Source organism: Leuciscus leuciscus, assembly GCF_965113295.1.
Source record: "Leuciscus leuciscus genome assembly, chromosome: 1".
Taxonomy (NCBI): Eukaryota; Metazoa; Chordata; class Actinopteri; order Cypriniformes; family Leuciscidae; genus Leuciscus; species Leuciscus leuciscus.
In genome coordinates, this window is record NC_138725.1 from 42,439,960 (window position 1) to 42,467,872 (window position 27,913).

The following is a 27,913-nucleotide window of genomic DNA, read 5'->3' on the forward strand; positions in this document are numbered from 1 at the left end:
AAAACTCTCAACGCCACAATAAAGAACTTTAATACAATTTATACATTTTGGGCAAAACCCAAAGGCCTCTAAAACTCTCCACAAATAGCAATACTCAACACAGTCAAATGCTTTCTCCTGATACAATGAGATCAACCCACAATCTAAACTCAATATCTTGGAGACCTCTACAACATCACAAACCAATGAAACATTGTCAAATATTGACCTACCAGGAACACAGTAGGTCTGGTCAGGATGGATGACACCATCCATCACTCCTGCTAGCCTGTTAGCCAGGGTTTTCGAGAGCAGTTTGTATAGTCGCTACAGAGTAGTGATACAGGCCGCCAGCACTTTGTCTATAAGGTTGCCTTTCTTGGGCAGGAGGGTTAACACTGCTCTATGGCAGCTCAGAGGCAGCTGGCCTTCAGCAAGCTTTCATTCAATACCTCCAGAAGGTCCTCTCTCAGTTCTGACCAGAAAGATTTATAAAAATCTACTGGAAGGCCGTCAATGCCCGGCGCCATTCCAGACTCCATTCCTTGGAGAGCCTTGTACAGTTCGCCCATGCTCAAAGCACTAGAGATCTCAGCATTGACTTCCTCAGACGCCTGGGGTAAGTCATTGAAAAATTCACTGTCACTCCTGTATTCCGCCGCAAGTTCATTTTTATACAGGTTTTCATAAAACACAACTGCTCTCTTTCGAATGTCTGCAGGGTCTGTCAATAATCCCCCAGACTCAGAAACCAGAGCATGGATGACTCTGTTCTGACCATTCTTTTTCTCCAAGTTGAAAAAGAACCTGGATGGAGCATCCATCTGGTCCACACTCTGAAACCTCGACCTGACCAGAGCCCCCTGTGTTTTAATACCCAGTAAATCAGCCAACTGTGTCCTTTTATTTGACAAAGAATCTAAATAACCCTGGCCACCAGTCAACTCAGCTAATTCTTGAAGTTTTAAAATATCGGTCTCCAAGGTGTTCATACTTAGTTGTCTCTCTAGTGACGTTTTGAATATACTGCAAACAGAATTGCTTTATTTTGACTTTCCCAAAATCCCACCATTGTCGTAGAGACTTTAAAGATCCCTTTATGGTCCTGAACTCATCCCCAAAAAGTTTAAACATATTTTTTTAAATACCTGTCACGTAACAAAGTAGTGTTTGCAAGCCTATATGCACTCCTTGGCTTACTGGAGTTTAAAAACACAGAACACTGCACCATACTGTGATCAGAAAAACTCTAATTAAACATTTTCTTACAATGTTACAGTGATGCTTAACAACATAGAACCGATCCAATCTTGCCAGCGAAATCACACGGTCACGAACATGAGTCCAAGTATATGTGATGCGATCAGGGAAAACCCACCACATGGTGAAATTTTACCTATTACAGGTTTTGATATCATATGGAAGCTGGTATCAAGCCCTTTCCAAATCTGTTTTTATTTTTATCATAGCTTGGTGGTAGCAAAAGTTATGTTTATCTGAAGTCGGCCGATCGCTATGATTTTCTGGAACGGAATTTTGAGAAAAACAGGTTTAATTAACCATCACCATCCGCTTGGCACTCTTTTTTTTTAAACAGGATAGGCGCGAAATGCGCACTAATACACATTCACTGTACATGTTATGTGGTTTATTTTATAGGTAAACTATCTTTGTAGTGTTAAGAGACGGACAGGTGTATGGGATATACGGCGATTGTTTTTTTTTCACCTCTGCTGGGCATTAGAGAAAATGGTCGCATAGAATGCATTAGAGAAAGAGAGTATTTTCAGCTTGACACTATCGCTGTTTTTCTGCACTAAACAAGGGAATTTTGCCAAGATATTTTCAGAGATAAGAGAAAAGATGTTATAGAATAATAATTTAATGGAATTTTTTTTTTGACATTCAAACTATTTTGGAATTTACTGAAAACGGCCCAGCGTGACATCCGACGGGTTTTCCCAGATCGCATCACATATTGCTTTTGTGTCTCATAAAACTGTCTCCAAACATCACATAGCATGCGTTTAACAAGCTGGATTAACCGATTACGAGAGGGCAAGTGAGGTTCAATATGACTTCTATCCAAATTCGATAATGTACAGTTAAAGTCACCACCCAAGAATAAATATTCTTCTACACAGCATTTTTGTAAAACAGAACACAAAGTATTTAAAAACAACATTCTTTCTATTGGTGCAGTTGGAATGTACACAAAAATAACATTGGCAAACGTATCTTACTTTTAAGAGCCTACCTTTAACCCCCTGAGGTCGGCTGTATCGCCGGCTATACCAGCTCGCTTTTTCCGCTACTTCATCAACCTGATAAGAAGTCAGACTGAAACTCTTAGAAAAAATTATAGCAACCCCTCCTCTAAGTGAGGTGTTGTGGCTCAACACAGAGACCCCATCCCACTCCTCAGCCCAATCAGCAGCATCCCTTAAGTCACTATGTGTTTCTTGCAACATAGCATCTATTATTTTTTGTTTAACCACCTCAAAAATTCCTGCCCTTCATCAGATATTTTCCTTTTTGATGGAACTTTGAATTCACTCCGCTCTGTCTCCATTTCAATGACATCACAAAACAAATCGGGCAGCAAAAACTTAGGTGCACTATCACTTTTTTGCATATTCGATCTGCGAGAATGAATATTCGATGTTTCAGCTTCACCCGGTCTATTTTCCTCAACCACATTTTGGGGATAAATTACCTGGATCGCCGCACTCTCGGCCGCGGGCGGATTCTCCCCAGCTCTATCCTCCACTGCACCTGTCTCTGTCACAGGCCGAGCTGCGTTTCACTAACATTATTAACAATGTCATCAGCCGCTGAGCCATTTTCCTTATTCTTACCAGGACACGCACGGATTAAGTGGCCCACTTCACCACATTTGAAACATTTCATCTTGTCCGTAGTAGCATAAATAACATAGTCGAACTCGTCAACTTTGAGATGCAGTGAAAGATCTAGATCCTCATCATCTTTTAGGGTCATGTAAACGAATCGCCTAAACGAAACCACATGTTTTAAAAGAGGAGATCCACTTCCAAATGGTATCATTTTAATAGATGACACCAATTTCCCTTACGAAAAATAAGTTTATTCAAAATGTTTTTAAAATTAAAGTACAGTTAAAGGTATTTTTCAAGTATAAAAAATATCTACATTTGAACACAGTAGTATACTTCAAGTGCAAAAATAATATATAAATAGTAAACTATAAGTATAATGTTATGTTCACTTAAAGAAAACTTACAAGTATACTTGCAGAATAAACTACTAAACTAGTAGTTTACTGAGAGTACACTTCAGAGTTTCAAAATGTACTACTTGTATTAAAATAGTAAACTAAGTAGTCTACTACTCTTACACTATAGTACACAAACACTTATACTTTTATATACTTAAAGTGGGCCAATTTAGTCCCAAGCAGTATTGAAATAGTACACTTACAAGTTTACTGCAAGTACACATTGATATTAGTACTAACTACATAAAGTATACTTAAAAATATACTTGATCATACTTCATAAAATGAACTTGAAGTATACTTCTTTTTCGTAAGGGTTACCATATCAGGACAAAATTCTCACTAAAGTTTCATCACTTATGAAAGGCGGAATATTAGACAACAGCACTTTTTTGGATGGCATGGAAAGTGGGAGAACGTGAGTAAAAAGATTCACAATAACTATTCCAGTCTCAACTCGTTTGCCTTTTCAACAGAGCTAAGAAAGATGACGGTGGCACTGTTCATTCTAGAGACCTTTCTACTCACTTTTTCTACTCATAAAAATCGCCAATTTAGCTTGTCCAAAAATTAAATTCAGTAATTGAAACTCGATACGTTTTTTCTGCACATACTTGAAACCAAAACTAATAGTTTCAGGATAAAAATTCTCATTGAACTTGTCACACATTTCTTGAACCAACACAAAATAAAGGTTTAAGCCTAAAACAGTACATAAAAGCATGAAAGACAATCTCTTTTTAAAGACAAAAAGGAGAACCAGAGTTGTTATTAGAATCCAAAACAGAAATAAAATAATTGACTGCAATGGCTCCATGAAGAATTCTCCATTGCAAATCTCCCGTCTTTTTTAATAATGGTGGTTTATATAACACTCTCCATTCAGGTTTTACATCGTTGCATAATTTAAAAACTGAATGCCATAGGGTATCAATTCTTTTGTCAAACATTTTTTTGTTAAGGATAAGAACACACATTTTATACAGGAAAAAAAAATCAACTGAAAGGAATTTTTCTTCTTTTAATAAAACACTCTTCAAAATTCGGCTGAATTAACACACAGGGAAATGGGTCTTCACTATCAGGGATACTGGTCCTTCAATAAAAAATCCTCCAAAATACATTTTTCTTCAATTGAAAAGGTTTCCACTAGCTAATTTACAAAACGAGTGATCAAGCGAATAGATCTTTTGGATGTGAAAAAAAATCCCAAACTTTAAAAAGGTTCTGATAAAAAGGTGACAACTGTGAGAGGTGCAGACTTTTGGGGTCCACCAAAAAAGGGATTTATCCAGGGCAAAACCTCCAACGGTTCGTAGTAAAGCGCAACTAATAAATTAAAAGAAGACTTTGTCTTTTTAAACTCTTTCCAAAAGAACTCAAAAGATTATATGAAAAACGTATAATTTAGAAGGTTCGTATTAAAGTGCCAGTATGAACTTTTAAATTTCACTGTATTTAAAATAAATGTACAACTCACCAGATGATGATCAGAAAACGATAATGGTGTGATATAGCATTTGTTAAACATATTCAAGTGATGCTTAAAAACATACAATCTGTCTAGTCTAGCTAAAGCTAAATAATTATCATGTGTATGAGCACATGTATACTGTCTTTCATTTCCATTCAGAGCTCTCCAAACATCACACAAATCATATTTTTCAATTAAGTGAATTAGATGTTTACGTGAGGCCATGTGAGGTTCAACATGATTTCTGTCTCTATCAAGTTCAGTGCAATTAAAATCACCACCTACGAACAGTAACTCTTCCGTACAGCAATTTTGTAAGGTTGAACAAAGGCTGTCTAAGAACAATAGTCTTTCCACAGGTGCAGTAGGGACATAGATACAAATCAAAACAAAAACAAAACTTTCTTAAGTAGCTCTAACCTTTAACATTCTGCCTTTAACAATTTCATCTACATCATATGAAATTGGTTTAAATAACAATAAATAGCAACTCCGCCACTTAAAGTAGAGCTGTGGCTTAAAACAGGTATTCCATTGAATTCTTTCATCCAATCCATAACATTATCTGAGCTACTATGTGTCTCTTGTAAAAGAGCTATATATATATTTTTCTGTTGAATTTCTTTCAAAAATATTTGCTCTTTTCTTACAATTCCTTGCACCATTAACATTCAAAGAAGCGAGATGGACTTAAAAAAAGGAAAAAAAAGAAAAGAATAAAAGATAGAAACTACAAGGCCAAAAAGAAGAGCTATCTTTATTCTTTATATCAAACAGCATCATTATTTAGGGCATTGTTGGTGTTCCTCACAATTTTTTTTTAGTCTATAAACTTCTTTGTTGGTAAAGCAATCTCCATCCATCAAACTTTTTGCTTTATCAGCAAATCTGAGACAAATCTGCTTTATCATTGTATCTGAGAAACAATTTTATGTCCTCAAGTTCATAACTACGATCTACGGATTCACTTTGCGAAAAACTCATGCTACATTCTGAGGAATCACTATCACTCTCTGTGTCTTGCATATCTTTAAGTCATCGATTTTACTTATTATTGCATCTAGAAACTTGTTTAGCATTTTTCTTTTTTGAGGTATCTTAAAAAGGAGCTGCTCTTGCTCCGATGTTAACTGTACCTCACAAGTTTCGCTTACAGATGTTTGATTCTGTTCATTGGTTATACTTTATTTTTTGCTATCGGAGAAAGAAACCAAACCGTTGACTCTCTAGAAACCGTAGCCGAGATGGGGTTAACTCAGCCTCAAACTCCCCGGGAGGGTTTTCTAACCTCTCTGTCACAACCGAGCCTCCACCTGGCACAGTCACACCAGTCTCCACTTCACCGTTACCTTCATCACCCTGCTCAACATTTCTATTTTCGTTTCCTTTCACCCCTGGAATATTTTTGTTCGGGAAATTTCGAATTAAGTGTCCGTTTTTCCACATCCGAAACACTTTGTCTTTCCAGTAGTGACAAAAATAGTATAACTAAAATCCTCAATCCGAAAATTGAGCGTTAGATCTAGATCATGTAGACGAATCGCCTTAAAGAAACTATATGCTTCAATAAAGGTGATTCACTACTATTCAGTATCTTTTTAATTGGAGACACCAAACACTTGCATGACAACACTTGCGTTAGAATCTCGTCACTCACAAAAGGTGGCATGTTAGATAGAGTTACTCTTTTGGCAGGCAAGGAAAGAGGAAGAACTGAAACAAATTCTCCACTAATTACAATTCCCCGCTCGACCAACTCATTCGCTTTTTCTACGTTATCCAAAAAAAAACACTAACGCATTATTCATCCTGGAAGCGGATATAATACCTGAGTGTCCAACCACCTCCCCAACAGCCAAGCAACAGTCCTCTATGCTCACCGTGGAAGCCACCTTTGCTGCGTTGCGTCTCGTGAGTGAGCACAAACCCTGCACCCGCTGGGCCGACATGCTTCCTACAAACGGATAGCACACGGCCCTAGATGTAGTACAACAATAAGAAAACAAACAAGACCAAAACAAACAAGAAAAATTTCAGCGTAGAGAAATTGACAGAAAAAAATTCTCTCACAGCACTCAGCACCACTCCGTACACACTCACGCCCAACACTTGCACCAGAAGTGAGAAAGAGAGAGAGAGAGATGTTTTGCTACAGAGAAACGATTGGATATTGAGTCTGTTGATATGCGTGGTTCAATTGATTGGCAGTTAAATGCAAAGTGTCGGCATAAATAGAGCGTTGGACTCAAGGCCGGATTTACCACCGGGCCGATTGGGCCGGTGCCCGGGGGCCTCCGACCTCTAGGGGGCCTCCAAGACCCCACTAACTGTATGGCATCCTTTTTTTTCTTCTTTTTTAAAATTAAATTAAAATAAAATTCTTTAATGAGTGTGTGTGTGTGTGTGTGTGTGTGTGTGTGTGTGTGTGTGTGTGTGTGTGTGTGTGTGTGTGTGTGTGTGTTTGTGTGTATGTTTGTTAACAATAATTTATTTGCACACAAAGAAGTATCATGATCAGATCAGTTTTTTGGCTGTGACTTCCTACACCGTAAACTAAACACAGTAACGAACGATGACGTCGATTTTACCATATCAATCCGAATGTGAGTCCAATAATGAAACACTGGAAGAACTAGTTATTCAACCCGAACCTCCATCACAAGGACGACTTGAGCAGGACGTTTCTCAGTGATACATTACTCAGTTTGAGGTACATTATGAGATGTTGCAACTGTAATTCCTCACCATCAGCATTAACAAGTGCATGTTCATCAACAAACCGATTATTTTACTTGTACTTATTTATTTACAGAGTATTTTTCTAATTTATTGCGATGAACACGTGGAAACTGTATCAATTACAGTGCATATATTAGCCGAGCTCTAGCGTGAATGACTGATGTAACATAAACGTTGGTAAAACAAATCTTGCTCCATGCTTAATCTTTCCTCAAAGTAGTGAGAACGACAGACAATCTGCATTAATAGACACAGTTTTAGGTAATAGTGGCCCACAAACTGATTAGCATAGGTACATGATAACGTGAGTTAGCCAGTTAGCAGGAGACCGACACAAAATAAAAATGTTGAACTCCATCTTCCAAGAGCAAGCGGTTTGCGAATCCTGCATTGAACTCTGAGATTTGAGAAGCAGTCGTCAGTAAAATAAAGGGAACACAGCAAAAGTTTAGGATTATACTGCTGTGGTATCGTGGTAAAGATGAACTTTAACCGCTGATTCTTCACCGCTGATACTCATTCTTGGGCAGTGAAAATAAAACTGGCTTTACCTTCACATTGTAGAGCACAGCGTCTTCTCAACATGATGCTATCCAGCATCCACAGGGATCAGCTGTAGTGTTTGAAGGGTTTCAAGTTTTTCCTGGTGTCGGCAATATGCTAATGTTTCGTCTTGACGTCACAACGAAATGGCTTATGACTCGTTTGAAAAACGATTCATTTCATTGTCGACTCTTATTTTTGAAAGAAAATAACTTTATATACGGTGCACTTTCAGATTTAAAACTTTGCAGGATGTTTTCATTCACTTAGGCCTCGTACTGTCTATACTGCAGGTCTTTTGCATATTTCGCGTTTGTCCATCCGTACAAGAACTCCCTTTAATCGTGCAGAATTTCAGATAGTATGTCAAGTGTAAATACATGAATCGGAAATGGGTCACAATTGAAAGAACGTGTAAACGGACGGTCAAAAAAATCGGATATAGGCAACAAATCAGAATTGGGCATCAAGACCTGCAGTGTAAACGAGGCCCATCCGCCCCTTTGCAGACGCGCGTCGGGGTTGCTCTCATCATTAAACCGCGGAGACGTTGCCTACTGCCTAAGAAAATCCGATCTGCCTGTTTATATGACAGTCGCATTGGCACATATCCGATTTATATCTGATTTATTTCCACATATGAATGAGGCCTGAAACCGATCTCGAAATATACGAATGCATGCCTTTTTTTTCCGTGTTTACACTGTCATAGAACACATCCGATCTGTGTCACATATGAGCAAAAAATCGGAATTGGGTTACATTTCACTTACAGTGTAAACGAGGCCTTAGAGCTGTTAATGCGAAAGGTCATTTTCAAAAATCCATAATAGGGGCACTTTAATTTTCCTTGCTTTTATTTTGTGATTATTTTAATTCCCTACTGTGTATGACATGTGCTATATGAATACAACTGCCTTGCCTAATGTTGCATCACAATAAAAAAATAAAATGGATGTAATTGATTGTGACAGTGAATAAGGAATATGCTGATGTACATGGACTCAAGTCACTTTTTTGGAATTTATTAAATTCAGTAGCATTCATGTAAAATATAAATAATAAAATAGTACTGTTTTATACTGAAAAAATAAGTCGCAATTAAATTGCGGTAAGGGCATCTTACTGTAAAATTAAATTGCGGTAAGGGCATCTTACTGTAAAATGAACTTGCGGTAAGGGCATCATACCGTAAAACACATTTTACAGGTTAGCTACTGTAAAGGGGAACTTACAGTAACTTACTGGCAATAGTGCTGCCAGTAAGTTACTGCAAAAATACGATAAAATGTCTAACAGTGCATTTATAGAGCTCCTTTGCTGTCACAGTTAACATTACAAGAAATGGAGTTGGAGAAAGTGGTTTTGTTTTAAAGTAAAGAAGAACCCACAGCTTCCTTTTACTGTTTCTCAAAATTAAGATGCTGTGTTAGTTTGGGCCACAAGCCTACGAGGGGGAGGGGGGCCTCCAAGATCTTGTGCCCAGGGGCCTCTGCTTTCTAAATCCGTGCCTGGTTGGACTCTCAGCCAGTTGACCGGCCCTCATTTCTTCCTTACTCACCAACCCCTCAGTGGTTTCCAGCCTCATCTGTGAACAGAAGAAGAACCACACGTCCCCATCAGCATTACACTCACTGAATCAGAGAGAGCTTTGGAATCACACTACAATAGGTAGCAGCTGTTTGACTAGTTAATGAGCACAGCTGATGGAGGCAGAGATGAAGAGAGAGGCAGATAGAGATTAATAGAGGATGAAAATGAAACCGTTTAGAGAGGGATTCCTGAGAAGGCAAATTTGGGACTCCAGACAAAGTGAGTCAATGAGGCACATGACTCACACCCATGCCAATCTACCTCAATATAACTCTACCTTAAAGTAATGGTTCACCTAAAAATGAAAATTCTGTCATTATTTATTCACCGTCATGTCATTCCAAACTCTTTCTTAAAGGGATACTCCACCGTTTTTTCATATTAAACTATGTTATTACCTTAACTAAGATGAGTTGATACATAGCTCTCTCGTCTCAGTGCGTGCGCTCAACCGCTCTGTCTTGCGGCGAAACTTTGTTTTGTGTCACCTTCCTAGGTCGAGTTACACTACGCGAGTAACTGTATTTAAATAGGGAAAACGTGGAGGTGTTTGGTAGCTTCTCTGCTTGGCCCATATTGAATGAACTGGGCTAAGCTAAGTGCTAACAAAGTTTCGCCGCAAGACAGAGCGGTTGAGCGCACGCACTGAGACGAGAGAGGTATGTATCAACTCATCTTAGTTAAGGGAATAACATAGTTTAATATGAAAAATCGGTGGAGTATCCCTTTAAGACTGTGCTTGAAAAAACAATGTTTTAACAAATGTTTCAGGGAATGTTTCTATATTATGAAAGTCATTGGGGTCCAACATTTTTAAGTTTCAAAAAGGAAATAAAGGTAGCTTGAAATGAATTTATACGCCTAGTGTAGTGTACAACAGGGCTCGGCGTATAGGGCCCGGACCCCCCCAATACAGTAAAACTGCACATTTTAGAGTGGCCTTTTAGTGGCCAGCCTAAGGCACACCTGTGCAATAATCATGCTGTCTAATCAGCATTTTGATATGCCACACCTGTGAGGTGGATGGATTATCTCAGCAAAGGAGAAGTGCTCACTAACACAGATTTAGTCAGATTTGTGAGCAATATTTGAGTGAAATAGGCCTTTTGTGTACATAGAAAAAGTCTTAGATCTTTGAGTTCAACTCATGAAAAATGGGGGCAAAAACAAATGTTGCGTTTATAATTTTGTTCAGTGTATGTCATGTCAACAAATGGAAAAGTCAGCCAGTTATTTATCATCATTTTAATTATTGTGCCTTTTGCCCCAACAGCAGATGCGCCTTTTACCCCAAATACAATACTTTAACATATTCTTCCGTTATTGAAAAAAAATTTGCTTTAATTACCTTACCTTACATTAACTTTGTCTCAAAATATAGTCACATTTTTTATTGATTCTCATTTGCTACATAAATCTACATCATTTAAAAAAAACATTAATAGTAGATCAAATTAGCTCATATCAACTTTGCGTTGCTGTTCGTGATCCCATGTAGGATCAGCCAAATTTCCACGTGTATCATCAAAATCGGTTGTTAAGAAAAGTGCTGAGCTGATTTTTTGTGCCATCCAGTGGTTTAAAAGAAAGAAAGTCAAAGGCGCCTTTTACCCTGGTGCGCCTTTAGCCTCGTTGTACCCTATGTTGTCTTCTAATGTGATACAATCTCTTTGCATGATGAACAGATCAACATTTAAGCCTATATTCACTATCAAATCACAACATTGATAACACAAACGTACAAAAACTAAATATAAACCTCAAAGTCATCTAACATCAAGCCTCATTGGTTCTTAATCATCATGATATTTGATGTAGTCTGTGTACATGCAAGTTAATGAATGTTTTGATTTAGTTTTGTTTTAAGGATCGATCTGTTCATCAAAGTAATCATGATCTCTTCATTGACCTTCATAATACTATATGGACAGAAATATCTTCAAAATATCTTCTTTTGTGTTCTGCAGAAGAAAGGAAGTCATAAAACGTTGGAACGACATGAGAGGCAGTAAATGATGACAGATTTTTCATTTTTGGGTGAACTATCCCTTTAAATCTTGCCACAAACTCTACCTTAAATCCTGCCTTGTCCCACTGTCAGGGTCTAAACACCTTATCTACAGCCGTACTCCAACATAACTCAGCCACTCAGACAATAAAATGTGTGTGTGGCTATGCCAGCAGCTGTGAGGCACTAATGCTCCTGCTTAATAAAACGCAGACTAATGAGGACACCTGGGTCAGTCCCTCTCTGAAAGAGATGTGTTCAGAATTAAACTATCACCACCCAGCCTCTTGTGTGTGTGAGAGAGAGCGTGAATATGCTCAGCCCTCCTAAGCATTCAGCGACATGCATGACAAACAATAAGTGAATGCACTGTGAATATGTGATCCCACCTAACCCTTGCTCAAGTCCAAACATCCACAATCCTCAGCTCTAAGTGTGACCATTGGGTCTGACAGCTATGCAGATCAGCTCATTAGACAAGGCCCCTCATGCACATCAGTGAAGACATGAGGAGAATACCAGCATACAATCCATATCCTGTTTGATTCTCTTAAGTGCAGCCAGGACTTTCTGTTTGTGTGTGTATGTGGCCTCTGGGAGTATGTAGGAGTTTATAGGAGCTAGTTGGGTGTGTGTGCTGCTGATCAACAGTCACGCTCCCGTCGCCCAGTCTGTTGATGTGGGCAAGATGCTCGGCAGGAGGTCTGAATATGTAGGAAGGCTGATTTGAACTACAACAAATTGAAGGCGTCACGCTGTTGTGCCCTCAAAAAACATTCCCTGATGCATCACACTGTTTTGACTTTGTGTTTTGTTGTTTTTAACAGGTTCAGAATATCACTCAATCCATGGAGGTGCTAGATCTGAGGACGTATAGAGATCTGCAGTACGTGAGAGACACAGAGAACCTCATGAAAACAGTGGATGGAAAACTGAAGACTGCCTCTGAAAATCCACGCAGCCTCAACCCCAAGAGTTTTCAGGTGTGTTTCTTCTCACAGTGCCTACACTCACACCCCCTCCATGTATAGTTCAGATCCACGTCAGTGATATTAAAATATGATGCAGATTGAGTCAAAAAAAGAAAAAACTACAGTGATTTCTGGAGAGTAAACTTAGATTTATGTAGAATACATAACACATTTACTGACATACTGACCTACTGATATATATATCAGTACTCCAAATAAAGTTGAATTATATATATATATATATATATATATAATTCAACTTTATTTGGAGTACTTTATTGCACAATGCACATTTCTTAATATTAAGCCTAAACTGTATTTTAATATCACTATAGTATGATCACTGTATAATATCAGTCTTTAAATGCATGATATTTACATAAAGTATTCTTGCAATAGTAGTTCCATTTTATCACAATCTGTTTAGGTGAACCTCAGCACTTTTTCTGAACAACTAAAGTGCATTAAGTACAAAAGTAGTCGTTCCAATATAGCAGACAAATTATATATATTTATTATTCTAAAAGTACAATTGCAAGGTATATATATTATGGTAATTACATAAATATGTAAATGTATTTGTAGTATTCTTAGAATAAAATAATATATGGTATATTTATTTTTCACTAGAAAAGGTCAATAAGAAAAGGTCGAGACATTAATTGTGTAGATGACATTTGAAATAATTCTATTGAAATTTGATACTTGATACACATTCTGAGTATATTAATAATTAAATATTTAAAAAATAATCTTAATCTTAGGTTATTGCAAAAAAGAAAAAATGCAACCATGCAACGTTCTAAGGTTATTTATGGTTATAAAAGTGAAACCTACAAATAAATAACCATTAGAGAATGTTCTGTATATATTAACTTTAGGTTATTACAAAGAAAAAAAGAAAGAAAAAAAAACCTGCACCATCCTGGGAAGGTTTAATTTTGGTTACACAAAAATAACCTACAAAGAACATTCCCAGAATGTTCTTATTTGGTTCCCAAAAAAATATTATGGAGCTATGGAAACCATAGGATTATTAGGGGGATGTCCTGTGTGTGTTGGGATCAACCAAGGCTAAGTTTAGCATTAATATTCATTTGGTAACATGACTGGAGATTGAGCAACATTAGTGCACACTAATTAGTATTCACAGCCTCAATATTTTTATATTGACGTCACATCACAACCCACCTACTAGCCACCATTCTCTAAAACTCATTCTGGCGCCTCTGCCCCTTCGTGTCATAGACACTGGCACTAACCTTCAATACAACTTGATTGTTGTGTTTAACTGAGACATAACAAAGGTCCTCTGAGAGAATTCAAATTCACCTCAAATGAACATGGAGCTTCAGTAATAAGTCTGTGTATGTGCATACAAAAGGTTATGTTTTTCTGTTCTTTTTAGCTAGCGGCTGCTCTCCTAAAGGCTAAGAGTCAGACCGCTTTATTCTTGCATCTTTTAAATATGATAGTGTGCTTGTATCTCTGTATGATCTCAGAATAGTTGAAGGACTCGCTTACAATATACAGAGGACCAGGGCCATAGCTAGAGGATTCGTGCTCCCCTGAAAAAATATTGATGTGGGCCCCCACCACCCTCCACCAATATCATATACTGTACAATAGATGAGCATGGAGGCCCACATATAACAGAAGGTGATGATGTTGTTATAAAACCTTTATTTTAAAAGTTAAATGTTTATATAAAAATTACAACTAATACAAATAAATTGTTAAATAATAATAAAACCAATTTTAAAAAACAGCAAAATATTATTATTTTTTTCCCATCAGTCTGTTATAATTCATAAATCAAAAAGTAAACATTTAGAAATGAACAAGAATGCAGTCAAATTTAAAAAATAAAGTCATTTATTGTCTTATTTTTTAATAAAGATAATATTATTAAATAAATCTATAATTTATTCATTCAAGTGCAGTGTGTATTCGTGTTTTATTGATGTAATAAATACATCATCAGCCGGCAGGTCAGGTGCATAATGCAATGCGTTGTGACTCGTGTACATTTTTTAACTCTGTTTACAATAGTGTAAAAAGACAGGGATTTTGACCGCGTAATCATTCGGTCGATTGTGGTCCACCCCGATAATGAAAAGTGACAGTACCCGGCAGGCTGTAGACGGTAGTTTTCTTATTCCCAGCGAAATAACAATGCAACCTGTCTTTAAGAACGCCTTGATCGACTGGGATACAACAACTCTCCTGGCCTCTCTCTCCTTCTTTTCATGGCGTTTCTGGTACCCTGATTTATGTTTTCTTTACCCAGACATTTTGTCAGTCAGTCAGTCAGTCTCCTGCTCTTCCACCAAGTTCATCGTTAACTTCAGGCAGTTGCCGCCTCAACTCTGATTGGTTCTGTTCACGAGCTGGGGTGGGACTTATGATTTTATTGGGTCGATCAGATGTTTGTTGCTGACTGAATAATTAATACATTCTTTAGATCGGACTAAACCATTTTTAGGGAGGTAAGAGAAGCAGATATTTGAAAAAATATTTAACCAAATTGCATGTTTTTGTGGTTTTCATTTAAATCTCAGGCAAACAACTAATATAAATATTAGAATTATTCATCCAACAGGGGCCTATATAGTATAACTGCTGGATTTTGTGGGGCCCCCTGGGCAGCTGGGGCCCCTATAATTATCACCACCTTTCACCTCACTAGCGACATCCCTGCAGAGGACTAAATGGAAGAGCTTTAAGATGAGTAACATGTAGCCGTCTGCTAAAAAGAGTGGGATGGAAGCCACAGACACTTTTCCCAGGGGTATCACTATCATTCAGAATGCACTACCACCACTTACCCATCCACCCCGCTCTGCTGCGGTCTGAGTCATCTCAATCATTCCTCATCTATCAATATATGTTCAAAGCGCCATAATCCTTTTTTCCTCCCTTCTTCTCTGCTGGAGCTGTGAAAAATTTGCGATATGTGCCAGTGTTAAAAGCACTATTTCAAAGAGTGGGTGTCTCAAAGCCCGGCTTTATTTCGGCGAGGCTGCTGATGAATGTTGAGAGCTCAAAGTCGCCTATGGCAGGGAGGGAGATTAACGAGACTAAATTTTTGTGTCTCGGAACAGGAAAATTAGATTTATGATGTGGCGCTGCAGGGCTGAGAGCAGCTCCATCACCAGATTTACGATAAACTTTAACAAGAAGGAAACAGCCCCTCCTGTGGTTAGCATGCTTTATTGATACACCTGCTGTTCAGACCCCCTTTATTGATACACCTCAGCCTATAAGCCAGGCTGGCCAGTTTGCCTGGGTGCCGTAACTGATGGCCCTCACTGAGCTGAGATCAGCCCACAAGTTTTAGTCCCACCGCTTGGTCCCACCGAGGTAGAGAGCTGACGGTTCTCTGATGAGTGGGCCTGTGTTGCTGCGTCAGACAAGTGGTAGATTGTCAGAGATTGCAGATGCACACAATCAATACTTGGTTCTCATGTGAGGATGCATTCGGATCCAGGGGCTGGAGACCGGTCATGCGAGATGAAAGGTTGGAGATGAACATGCTGAATAGTTAATGAGAGCCGACTTCAAATTCCCAGACCTCTGTGAGAGGGAGATTAACCGTTTCTCATCTTTCGTTTTCACTCCTAACCACCATTGCACTCCTTCCTTCTCCCTCAGGAGTTAAAGGACAAGGTTACTCAGCTGCTTCCCCTGCTGCCAGTGCTGGAGCAATACAAGGCCGATGCAAGAATGATCCTGCGGCTGAGGGAGGAGGTGAGGAATCTGTCCCTGGTACTCATGGCCATTCAAGAGGAGATGGGAGCCTACGACTACGAGGAGCTCAGGCAGCGAGTGCTACTGCTGGAGACTCGCCTCCACTCCTGCATGCAGAAACTTGGTAAGACGTCTAGTAGAAGTGGGTTTGAGCTGATTTTAATAATCAGGAATAGGCAGCTATTGACTGTGGACTGGCAGTATGTGACCTGCGACAAGAAGAAAATAGAATGAATTTTGACTTATTGGATTCTCAGTGCAGGACTCATTGGCATGATTATTTGCAGGGTTATTTTAGAGCAGCTGCAGTAATTTGCTTTTAAATTGAAAAAGCAAAAGTAAACTAGACATGTCTGATGGTCGGGGAGACCGCATTAGACCCAATTAAGTCAAAATGTGCTTGCTGTCCAATTAGAGAAGCAATTTAACGTTAGAACGTTAAAAACAGCCAGCTAGCAAGCCTTGCTCCGAAACGTCCAAAGTTCATTTGGCTGAAAGAGTAATTAGCTTTCAGATGCATGATGAGACAAGCTCATGTTCTATTCAGGGTGAAACTGATGACTTCACAAGAAAATCTAAAACGATGATCTAACGGATATTCGTTCTGCTCCATAAAAGTCGCTTTTGGCAGTTTAATGCTGACTGGTGCATCCGAGTTTCGTTGAAGCCGTCATTTATGGTGTCCCCTGTGTTCTATCGCCAGGTTGCGGGAAGCTAACTGGCGTTAGTAACCCCATCACAGTTCGCGCCTCAGGGTCAAGGTTCGGCTCCTGGATGACTGACACAATGATCCCCAGCTCCGATAATAGGGTAAGAACGACCGTACCGCAACACTCTATCACTCCATCACTGCCACTGCTATGAGCCATCCCCATTGACACACAATCTCACACACACACACACACACACACACACACACACACACACACACACACACACACACACACACACACACACTGTGACTGAGTCAGTGTTTTGGTACAGTGAAGCTGCTCCTCAGCAGTGAGAACTGAGTCACTGATGGATGGTTCCTCCACCATTTTCTCCCTCCCTCTCTTTCCTTCTCTTTTATGCTCATACTCTCACTCCATTCTTCCCTCAATCCTCACATCTCCTGTCAGAGCCACAGTCCCCATATTAATTACTCCATCAGGGGGTTGGATATTAACAACTTGTTTAGGCAAATGCCAATCACTGCCAGGAATTACTAGCAGCCAGAGTTGTCCTGGGCCCAGTAACGAGCGTGCCCAACAAGGTCCTCTAAGGGCGTTTTTCCACTGGGTTCGTTTGCTGCGGTCTGAACCCGAGTGCGCTAGTTCCCGGCGCCCCCCGCAGCGTTGGTCTGGTTTCACACTCAATTAGTTGTATCGAACCCAGGTGCTTTTACAGTGATCTTACGTCATCGCAAACACACACAGAAAATGCATGGATAATACAACTCGACTGAGCATAGCTGTAATTTGTCTGTTTTTTTTGGTGCTATTATGCACAACATAGTGAGAGACATCACCTCTTCAGTGTCCCACAACGTTCCCCTGCCACTCATGGTTGTCGTGTGTGAGGAAACAATGATATCGACAGTGATACGCATGCGCGGGATACTATACTTCCTGAACAAGCGCGCACCCGAGTCCGTGTTGCTTGCACATTAACGCGAACCGCGCCACGGTTCGGGAGCAACCGAGCTCAGACCACCTCCTCCAGGTAGTCTCGGGTTCGGTACTCTAGTGCGCACCCGGGTCCGATGACAGCGTTCACATTAGCGATTTTTCATGCGAACAGTGCCCCGGTCCGCACTAAACTGCCAGTGTGAAAGCGCCCTTAGGCAGTGTTTCCCAACCCTGTTCCTGGAGGCACACCAACACTACAGATTTTCAAATTCTCCCTAATCAACCACACATGATTCAACTGATCAGCTCGTTAGTTGATGATTCAATAACAAAAATGGATGGGTCAGATAAAGGAGAAATCAAAAAATGTCAACTGTTGGTGTGCCGGCAGGAACGGGGTTGGAGATCAAGCCTTTAAGGCAGAGGTCTTCAACCCTCCTCCTGGAGACCCACTGTCCAGCAAAGTTAATATCCAACCTGAATTTCACACTAATGTGATTTTCAAGTGATCCTAAAGAGCTTGATTAGCTTGTTCAGGTGTTTTTGATTAGGGTTGGAGCTGAAATCTCCAGGGCCCAATTTTTCAAAAGTAATTTTTCAGATTTCAGCTATCAGATTGGATCAAATCTTGCAAATGGGTTGTTCAAAAGAAAAAAAAGTATTCTGAAATCAGATTAGATCACAAAATCCAAAACGTTCTAGTAAGATTGGGATACCTTTGATAAAAAAATAAATAAATCAGGATTATACTGATCCCACTAAAATTTTATAAAACTCTAAAACTTGAAAAAAAAAATACATTTGTATCATGTAATAAACACACAAATATATGTTTTTATTTTGCTCTTTATTAGTTTAACTGTTATTGATAACACTTTACAATAAGGTTCATTAGTTAACATTAGTGAACTACCTTAGTTAACATGAACTAAGAATGAACAATACTTCTTCAACATTTATTAATCTTAGTTAATATTAATTAAAATATTATAACATTTACTAATATGTTATTAAAATCAAAGGTTGTATTTGTTAACATTAGTTAATGGACTGTGAACTAACGTGAACAAACAATGAACAGCTGTATTTTTATTAACAAACATAAACAAAGATTAATAAATACTGTAACAAATGTCTTGCTCATTGTTAGTTCATGTTAGTTAATACATTGATGTTAACTAATGATCCTTATTGTAAAGTGTTACCTTTTAATTTAATAAATCAGAAGTAGACATTAGGCTACCAAGCCTTTCAGTAGCCTACAGTTTGGTGCCATAAAATAATCCCCAAACAGCTGTAAATATCATACAAAAATATTATATTTAATTTCAAATGTTTTTTTTAATCACTGTTTGTAAACTACATTGGCATAATAATAAGATATGAACCAGTCAAAAGTTATTTTCTCGGGTGAACGCTACGCAAAACTTTTTAGAGAGAATGCAAAAGCATTGAAATACTAAAATCTGGCACAAAAGTAAGAAGGATTACCTGATCCTGGATAGCAAAACATGGTATTTCCAAATCCAGATCATTCTGATCCAGATTCAACTTTTTTGAACAACTGGGCCCAGGACAGTGTTGAACAGCAGGGCTGAAGAGCTCTAAGGCGTGATCTACTCATTGGGTCCAGATGTGAGGGGGCCAACTCATATAAACCTATATTGTCCACTGGCTATGTTAGTTTTGGTGACGACTCTGACAATGTTGGTGGAGAATAGGGTTGAAGAATTCAACAAATTGGCTCTTTTTAAATTGAATTTGAATTTGAATGACAGGAATTCAAAACACTCAATAGTAAATTCTGGGAAATTAAGTGTTCTTACCTAATTTATTTCTATCAATCATTTTATCTATCGTTCTATCATTCTAGCTATTGTTTTCTCTGTCCATGAAATCTTCAGTCTTTTTAAATTTCCACTATAAAACGACTGACATGTAGAGAGGACAGCAGGCAATGATCATCAATTATTCTCTTCCATGGGGGCATCTAAATTGATACTGCAAGCTGAAAGTTCATCTCCAATGATACAGTCCTTTGTCTTTGACGTTAATGATCGCATCACTCGCCAATATCAATCAACAATCATGTAAAGTGACAAATACATCACAGCAATGGAACTAATGGTCATATCAATCAAGCAGGCATCCTCTGAGCATTCACCAATCCTTAGATTCACCAAGTCACACACGGCGTTGCTAGTTAAGCTTAAAGATGCAGACGCCAGCATCCAAAGCACAACATATGGCATTTTATTTCGAAGAGAACACGGGGGCGGAGACGGGCCAACCACAGTATGACCACAGCTCCACTCGCTGATCCACAGGGACTCGTTGAGCCCACAAAGGAAATGCTATACTTAATGTTTCAATTATCCTGCCTGTCCATAAGTCACCTGCTCTCCTCCTCTCCAGTCACCACACAGCCCCACAGTAGCCTAAAAATAAAAATGCACAGCATCTCTCTGTGGAATTAGAAATGGGGGAAGAGGCAGGGAGGGAGAATGCAGGAGGGAGGGAGGAAGGAGGAGAGGAGGCAAAAGATAGCAGGGGAGCGTTAAATCCTCAGAGGGGCTTCATTATGCAGGAGAAAGAACATAATAACCCTCCTAAATAAGCTGACTGTCTGAAGTTTCATTACGATGTGTTAATAAAGAGTGCACAGAGCATGGCTTGGTGAAGATGGGGGCACAGCATGGCTATTGTGTGCCTGATAGATACTTCAGCCTCATACAGTGATGGCGAGTAAGGAGAAGAGAGGCAGAGAGATGGGGAACTGCTAACAGGATTGATTTCCTGTGAATGTGGAGTGGAAAAGGGCAGGGAACAACTGCTGCAGCCAAGTGCAGAGCACATACAGCATCTCCACTCCCACACAGAGAGCAGATCAATAGATTTGACAACACACACGCACACTGACAGTGCACAGTGACAGTCACTGCTGGTTACACAGGAAGAAAGGCTCTGCTTTCACTCTCTCAAAAGTAAGTCAGGAGATGGCGTCTCTTTTGATGTACTGTACTTTCATCCAGGTATATGCTTTCTCTACTCCATTCTCTGCACACAAACCCCAGCTTTCATTTCTAACCTGGTTTATTCTTATACATACCATAAGTCTGGGACCACTTGTGAAAATGCTTCTATTTTGCCTTCTTTTCCATGCAAAATAGAATCAAATAATCTTATTTGTGATTATTAATATGTCTAAATATCTCATACATCCCCATTTAGCTTTAATGTCACCAGCTGCATGAACGCCACAGGTTTGTGTAATACCTGATTATCCTCCAGCATAATTTGCAAATAATCCAAAGAGCCTCTTGTGCTTTAATGGAAACAAGAGCATCAGTGCTTTTGTACAAAGAAGTTCACTTCGTCATGGAACATGGTTTGAACTGGAAATTCCTTAAAATTAAGAGTTTGTGTAAAAGGTTCTTCGTAGTTTTATGTAGTTGCATTTTTATATTATATAACATTTTTAAATTAGTTTTCCAACTTTTCAATTCAATTCACATTTATTTGTATAGCGCTTTTCACAATACATATTGTTTCAAAGCAGAAAATCCATGTCTACATTACAATTTGAGTGATCTGTTATCAGAGGTGACTGTGTCCCAGTTATGTATTTCAGAAATGTACATATACAAATCACATAGTTAGCTAATAATGTATTAATTTAAACTGAGCTCATGGAAGAAATTAATGTTTGTTAACAAAATAAAACTTCTTCATTTTATAAAAATTTTATTTGGGTTTTTAATTTCTGTTTTAGTATTTTAGGGCTGCCAAAGTTAACGTGCTAAGCAGTGCTAAGGTAGTGTTTAAAAAAATGTTTAACAGCATTACATTTTTTTAGTAGTTTCGTATTATTGTCATTTACTGGCACTTTCATGTTTAATTCAAGCAGGTTGTAAAGGTTTCAAGTCTTATAGTATACCATGTATCAAAACATTTATTTGTTTTGGAGTCAGGAAAATGTACTTTAGTTAAAAAAATATCAGATTTTTTTTTTAACACTGCGTATAACACCACTGAGTATATAAATTTTAACCATCATGCATTATACATTTGTATATTTTATTCTGTCTCAGGTGTGGTCAATGGACGGTTACTTTAAGGGACGTCGTGTGCTGGAATACCGCACAATGAATGACTTCATGAAGGGCCAGAATTTCGTGCAGCATCTCCTGCCCCACCCTTGGGCCGGTACGGGCCACGTGGTCTACAACGGCTCCCTCTACTACAATAAATACCAGAGTAACATCCTCATCAAGTACCACTTCCGATCTCGAAGCGTCCTGGTGCAGCGCAGCCTTAGCGGCGCAGGCTATAACAACACCTTCCCCTACTCCTGGGGCGGATCATCCGACATCGACCTCATGGCTGACGAGAACGGGTTATGGGCCGTCTACACCACCATTCCCAACGCTGGAAACATCGTCATTAGCCGTCTGGAGCCTCAAAGCCTGGAAGTGCTTCAGACGTGGGACACAGGCTTCCCCAAACGGAGTGCCGGCGAGTCGTTCATGATCTGTGGCACGCTCTACGTCACCAACTCCCATCTGGCTGGTGCTAAGATCTACTTCGCATATTACACCAACACCTCAACCTATGAGTACACAGACATCCCCTTCCATAACCAATACTCCCACATCTCCATGATGGACTACAACCCCCGAGAAAGAGTGCTCTACACTTGGAACAACGGACATCAAGTCCTCTACAACGTCACATTGTTCCAGGTCATTAAAACAGCTGAGGACTAGGTCATGTAGACCTTACAAACACATTTGCTCATACACAAATGTACACACACTGATATGCCCACACAAATCTCACACTTATACAAAACATTAATGTGGAGGAGGACATGACTAAAGCTTAGACTTTTTTACAGCATTCCAAACTTCATAGAGTGCTATTATTCATCTAATGTTCTGAACGAGAGCGAGGTTGGTACTGGTAAATGGACTTGGACTGAGCCTTTATTTTCTTTCCTGTGATGATTCAGCATGAGTACTTTCTTTTTATTTGTGGAAAAAAAGAGTAAATAAACATCAAACTTTACCATTTTCAAGTTTCATATTTTTCTTCCATTTGCTTCCATTGGTTGCTAATGGCTGCATTCTGTAGTGAAAAGTTTGTGTAAACGCCGGTTCGCTCAGTATTCTTTCTCTAAACTCCATCTGTAATGTAATTGGAGATATGCCGCAGCAGGATGAGCCGAGCTCCCCTTGACTGCCTCAGGAAGAGAATCTAGCTCCTGTTTGGTGTCAGCCGTCCTGAGGAGAGACGTCAGTCAGGAAGAGTTCCGTGACATGAAGGGCTGAAAGGTGAGGTGGCAGAAGAGAAGAAATGGGAGACAGCGGAAGGATGAATAAAAAGCAACAGCATTGACTTGGACAGATGAGGCCCCAGGCTACAGATGCTGCTGCGGTTGTTGTTGTTGTTTGCGCCTGCCAAGTTGCAATCTGTTTCCATTTTTCTTACAAGGCATGCCTCCTCAGCAGGCTGTGTTAAAATATTAAATTAGAAACAGTGGGCTTGTCCAACTACTATTTAGATTTTTCTTTATTTAATTTGAGTTATGCCCAAAGTATACCTTCCGCATTCCGCTTCGGCTCACGGACAGTCTGCATGAAGTCATTTTTATCATCTGCATAGTCCGCCGATGTCAGTGCAAAATATCCGCTCAATTTTCATGTCCACATGGATATGTGCTAGTGCAAGTATTTAAGCACTTGAAAAGGAAGACTCACTGGGAATGTGTCGAATCCATCAAATCTCACTTATGGTAAAGACTAAAGAGAGCATTCATACTGTGATTTTATTAACTCAAAACTTCATCGTAATGGCCAATATACTCCAAAAACAATCAACTCTATTTATTAATTTATTTCTACCAGAAAGACTCAGGAGGCAAAATAACGTAACAAGTATGTATTTATTACATACTTTGGCGTAGGCCCCATCTGTAGCTCGTAATCCGAGGATACGGAATCTGCATTTCCTGCCTGAAGATGAAGGCAGGGGCTCAGCCGACCCCCTGGGAGGTATGGGAAGGGACCATCCTGGGGGTGGTGGGAAGGATAGAGGAAAATGCAGGCGTCAGCATCTGCGAACTCAGACGTGTAAATACCGATCTTTTATACAAGTATTAGAACACGACTGGATAGATGAGAAGGTAATAAGTGATGTAACAATTGAGTCTTCCCGACAGAACTTACGCTAAAGCTTTCATTTCTGATGTCAGAAACCCATTAAAAGACAACCGTCCATAATTCCACATCAACTTTGATGTCTGGAAACTTGGCCCACCCAGTCACATTTGTAGGAAAGATACTGTTATTCTTAAAAAAACAGAATTGACAAGTACAATTTTGAAAAGTTGCAAAATGCTGTGCCGTTCCTTGCTATGTGTAGCACCTACAGCTCTGCGTATTCTTCTGAAGGTTCCCAAGATTGGAAACAAGCAGCTGAAATTTGCTTTTTACTTTTTTACATTACTGATCTTAACAGATTTTGTGGCACATTTCAGAGCAGATTGTTCTGTGAATCTGTCATAGCTGAGAGCTGTTTAAATAGAAGTCTTAAAGGCACAGAAGCAATTCATTCAGAGGCAGAAAAACAAAACTGTCAAACTAAATGGCTAAACTAAACTAAATGATAAACCTAACGGTTTTACTTTACCCCTTTAGCAGTAATAAAGGTAGAGGTAATAATTGTATAAGAGTGGGAGTCAGAAGAAGTGAGGTAGAAAATTATGCAAATTCAGCAAACTGGAAAGATTTTCAGATGCCACTGTCTCCTCTTCAGTCCTCCTGTGAGCTCAGCACACTATGCAAAGAGCAGCTATGCATGAATCCCACATGAATCTGTTTCACACTGCATGCCTAACCAGCACGTAAATGATGCAGTAGCCCAATTGCAACAACAGGCACGCGTGATGCTTTTACACTAAGAGCGTTTCAGCTACATAACACCTGTGTCCCTTTAATAAATGATGAATTGGCTATCGAGAGTATCAAGAGCCAGAGAATGACATTCTTGACTATAGTGAAAGCGAATTTGCATCCAAATAGTGATTAATCAACGTGGAATTAAACCAAAACTTGATATGTGGTCTATTGTGTTTCCCATTTTTATGAATATTCCCATAGTAAAGCACAATAGGGAGTAAAATTGAAGAAAGTGAGAAAAAAAAAGTGGAGTGTGGATAGACAAGTGTAATAATTCATGTGGTATTGATCATTAAATCAGGTGAGCAGCTCACAAAAGAACTGTCTGTTATATTTTTTGCAATACAGAATAAAAGAATAAAAAGAAAGAGCCAAATATCAACAACGCATCGCTTTAAAGTTTCAGTGCTTGAAAGTGACTCATGTGATGCTTTATTTGCAGTGCTACTTCACATAATAATGAAGTTGAATATGCATAACGAAAACTCATTTGCATTTATATCTTCATTAAGTGTGATTAAAATCTGCCTCAAACCCTTTCCAAATGTAATTTCTGGTGCATTTACTGTATATTGGGCTTTTAATTCTAAGTGCCATTCAATCATGATCTTATCACCAAAAATGCATGTTAAGAGGGCCTTTCTTCTTAACATAAATTGGTCTTTTGCAAACCATGAGTTCACTGTGTTATTTTGATTAAATTGAACCTTCTTACAACTACCAATAAGAATAGAGTTCCCTCAATACCCACTGTGTTATTATTCATAATAACATCCCACTTCATAAAATCCTATATTGCTTAGAATCGTGCTGAAAAGAATATGGTTCACAGTTCATTTTCAACATATTTTCTTCTGAGATCACCGTGTTACACATGGCACAAATGAACTCCACTAAGAGTGCTGCTTAATCTTGCAGTGCGAATGCTGCAACCTGTTAATATGGCAGATGAAGTCGATTTTTGCACGGTGTAAAACAGACTTTCTACAATTTACAAAAAGGTAAATAACAGGAAAATAATCTGATACGTGTCACACTGCGGCATCTAAGACTGGTGAAGACTTCTGAATAATTGTTTCATTTGTATACGTACAGGGAATTAAAGCTTTGATGCAGTGAGGCCGCTAAAAATAGAAATCATGCTGAGAATGCTGCAATGCTTTGAAGCCGAGCGAAAGAAATCCAAAGAAAGCTTGTACACGCTCCCTTTCTTCTCCTTTCTCTTTCAGGCACAAACATGCACCTAGGCCTCATGAATCTTGATTGTGGGTGGAACAACATTAGCACAGCCACATCTCTTATTTGAGTGCCTCAAATCAGCAAGGATCCCTCCTGAATAAAAGATGAGCATTTAACAGCCTCCACTGCATCTACACTGCGTCCTTTCTCTTAAGACTAGTGCATTGGGACTACAGTAAACTTTCAATGACACAAGCAAAGCTGTCTGTTAGCATCCTGCTTCATGTCTGTTTAAGTGATGGAGGTGATGTGATGGAGAGAGACGGACTCACCCTTGTGATCGCACGCGTCTTCGCGTGTGTTTGTGCGAGTGAGACATCAGTGTGTTTCACAGAACACCTTCCGTTTCTCAGTGAGGCTGCAGCCGGCCCAGCATGCACTGCTGTTTAATTAAGACTTACAGCCCAAATGGCGGGCATGACAGCTGTTTCATACACAGCCAATTAAAAGAGCCGCAGGCCTTTCCCTTCCACTGCAGTGTACACTATCTCTTATTGTAAAATGGCACACCCTTTCTTCTTCAAATGAAGCACATCCTAGGACAACTGAACATGCAGCGTCCAACATTAACACTCACTTAACAATTTGAGTAAAAAAAAATATATAATACAAGGGCTTTGTCCAAAACCTTGAGAGCTTGACTACATAGAAATCTGTCTTCTATGGTAACTCAGACAGCAGCATAGTGTCGGCCGAGCTCTGGCCCACATCTGGTACACATGGATTCCACACGGCCCAGATGTGGGCTGGATCTGGGCCGACACTATGTTGCTGTCTAGGAAGTGGCCAATTAGGAAAGCTCCAAACAGACAAATAGCACTCCTCACTTGAAGCACGCAGATAATTGGTGTCACAACTGATTTCACTAGAGGTTTGCATTAGCATGTTGCTAAGCTAACATAATACACAGAAAACAAATACACTGTAAAATCCAACAGTGATTCTAATTAACACTTTTTAGTTAACTTTACTTAATGTCTTAACTTAATTGTAAAACTCTAGTAATCTGTACTATTCACATACTATGCTTTGTTTGCTCAGAAAACCCAAGTTAAGATTAATTAATTGGTTTGAGTGCGGTTTTTGAGGCAGGGAAATTCTTAATGGACTTTTCACTCATTTCCTTCACTTCTGCAGTTCTTTTTCTCTGTTTGCATTCACTCATTTCCCAAAGTCATCTTGAATGTTGAATTGCCAATACAACTGAAAAATTTGAGAGAACATCACATAAGCTGACTTCATAAAATTGATGTTGATTTTCCTAAAATGTTTTAGTCATTATTATGGCGATTAGTGTTCCATTTGGTTGGGCACTTGAAACTTCATTTATACTATTGTAATTCTCTTCCCATTGATGCATCGATGCAACAAGAAATCAGTTATTTGGTTTCAAAGAAAGAGAAGTAATGACATGTCAGTCAGACGTCATACTGTGCTTGCGGCACACATTCTTAAATCGCGCATTCAAATCAAATCAAATTGTATTTACAATTTTTTTTTTTTTAAATCAACCAAAGAGCTGTACAAGAAAATAAAAGGTAAAAATAAAAACATGAAACAAATGTGGCGGAGTGTTCTGTGTATCACTTCATCATATATAAAGAGCAAATTAAATTAAGAGAATTCAACATCGTAGTTATATTTACCAATAAGTGAGTCATGAAACTGCCAAAAAGTTCCAATGAATTATGCAACTGGTAAGTTGTGTGTTAGTTGGGAAGGATTTGCATGCAGGTATGATGTTCATACTATTCATCAGGATCCGTGTTGTGGATGGCGGCTTAAAATTTGG

At 39.0% G+C, this 27,913-nt stretch overlaps 1 protein-coding gene across 2 annotated transcripts in view; it reads left to right on the forward strand.

Annotated features, from left to right (window-relative positions):
* Positions 1 to 22,995, forward strand: part of olfm2a (olfactomedin 2a) — a 90,258-nt gene extending 67,263 nt beyond the window's left edge. For both annotated transcript variants that reach the window (XM_082183066.1, XM_082183065.1), the window contains exons 3-6: positions 12,420 to 12,575; positions 16,218 to 16,437; positions 17,017 to 17,123; positions 22,015 to 22,995. In XM_082183066.1, coding sequence (XP_082039192.1) covers positions 12,420 to 12,575; positions 16,218 to 16,437; positions 17,017 to 17,123; positions 22,015 to 22,689 — 1,158 coding nt within the window. In that variant the 3' untranslated portion in view covers positions 22,690 to 22,995. The remainder of the gene's footprint in view (positions 1 to 12,419; positions 12,576 to 16,217; positions 16,438 to 17,016; positions 17,124 to 22,014) is intronic.
* Positions 22,996 to 27,913: the final 4,918 nt, after the last annotated feature.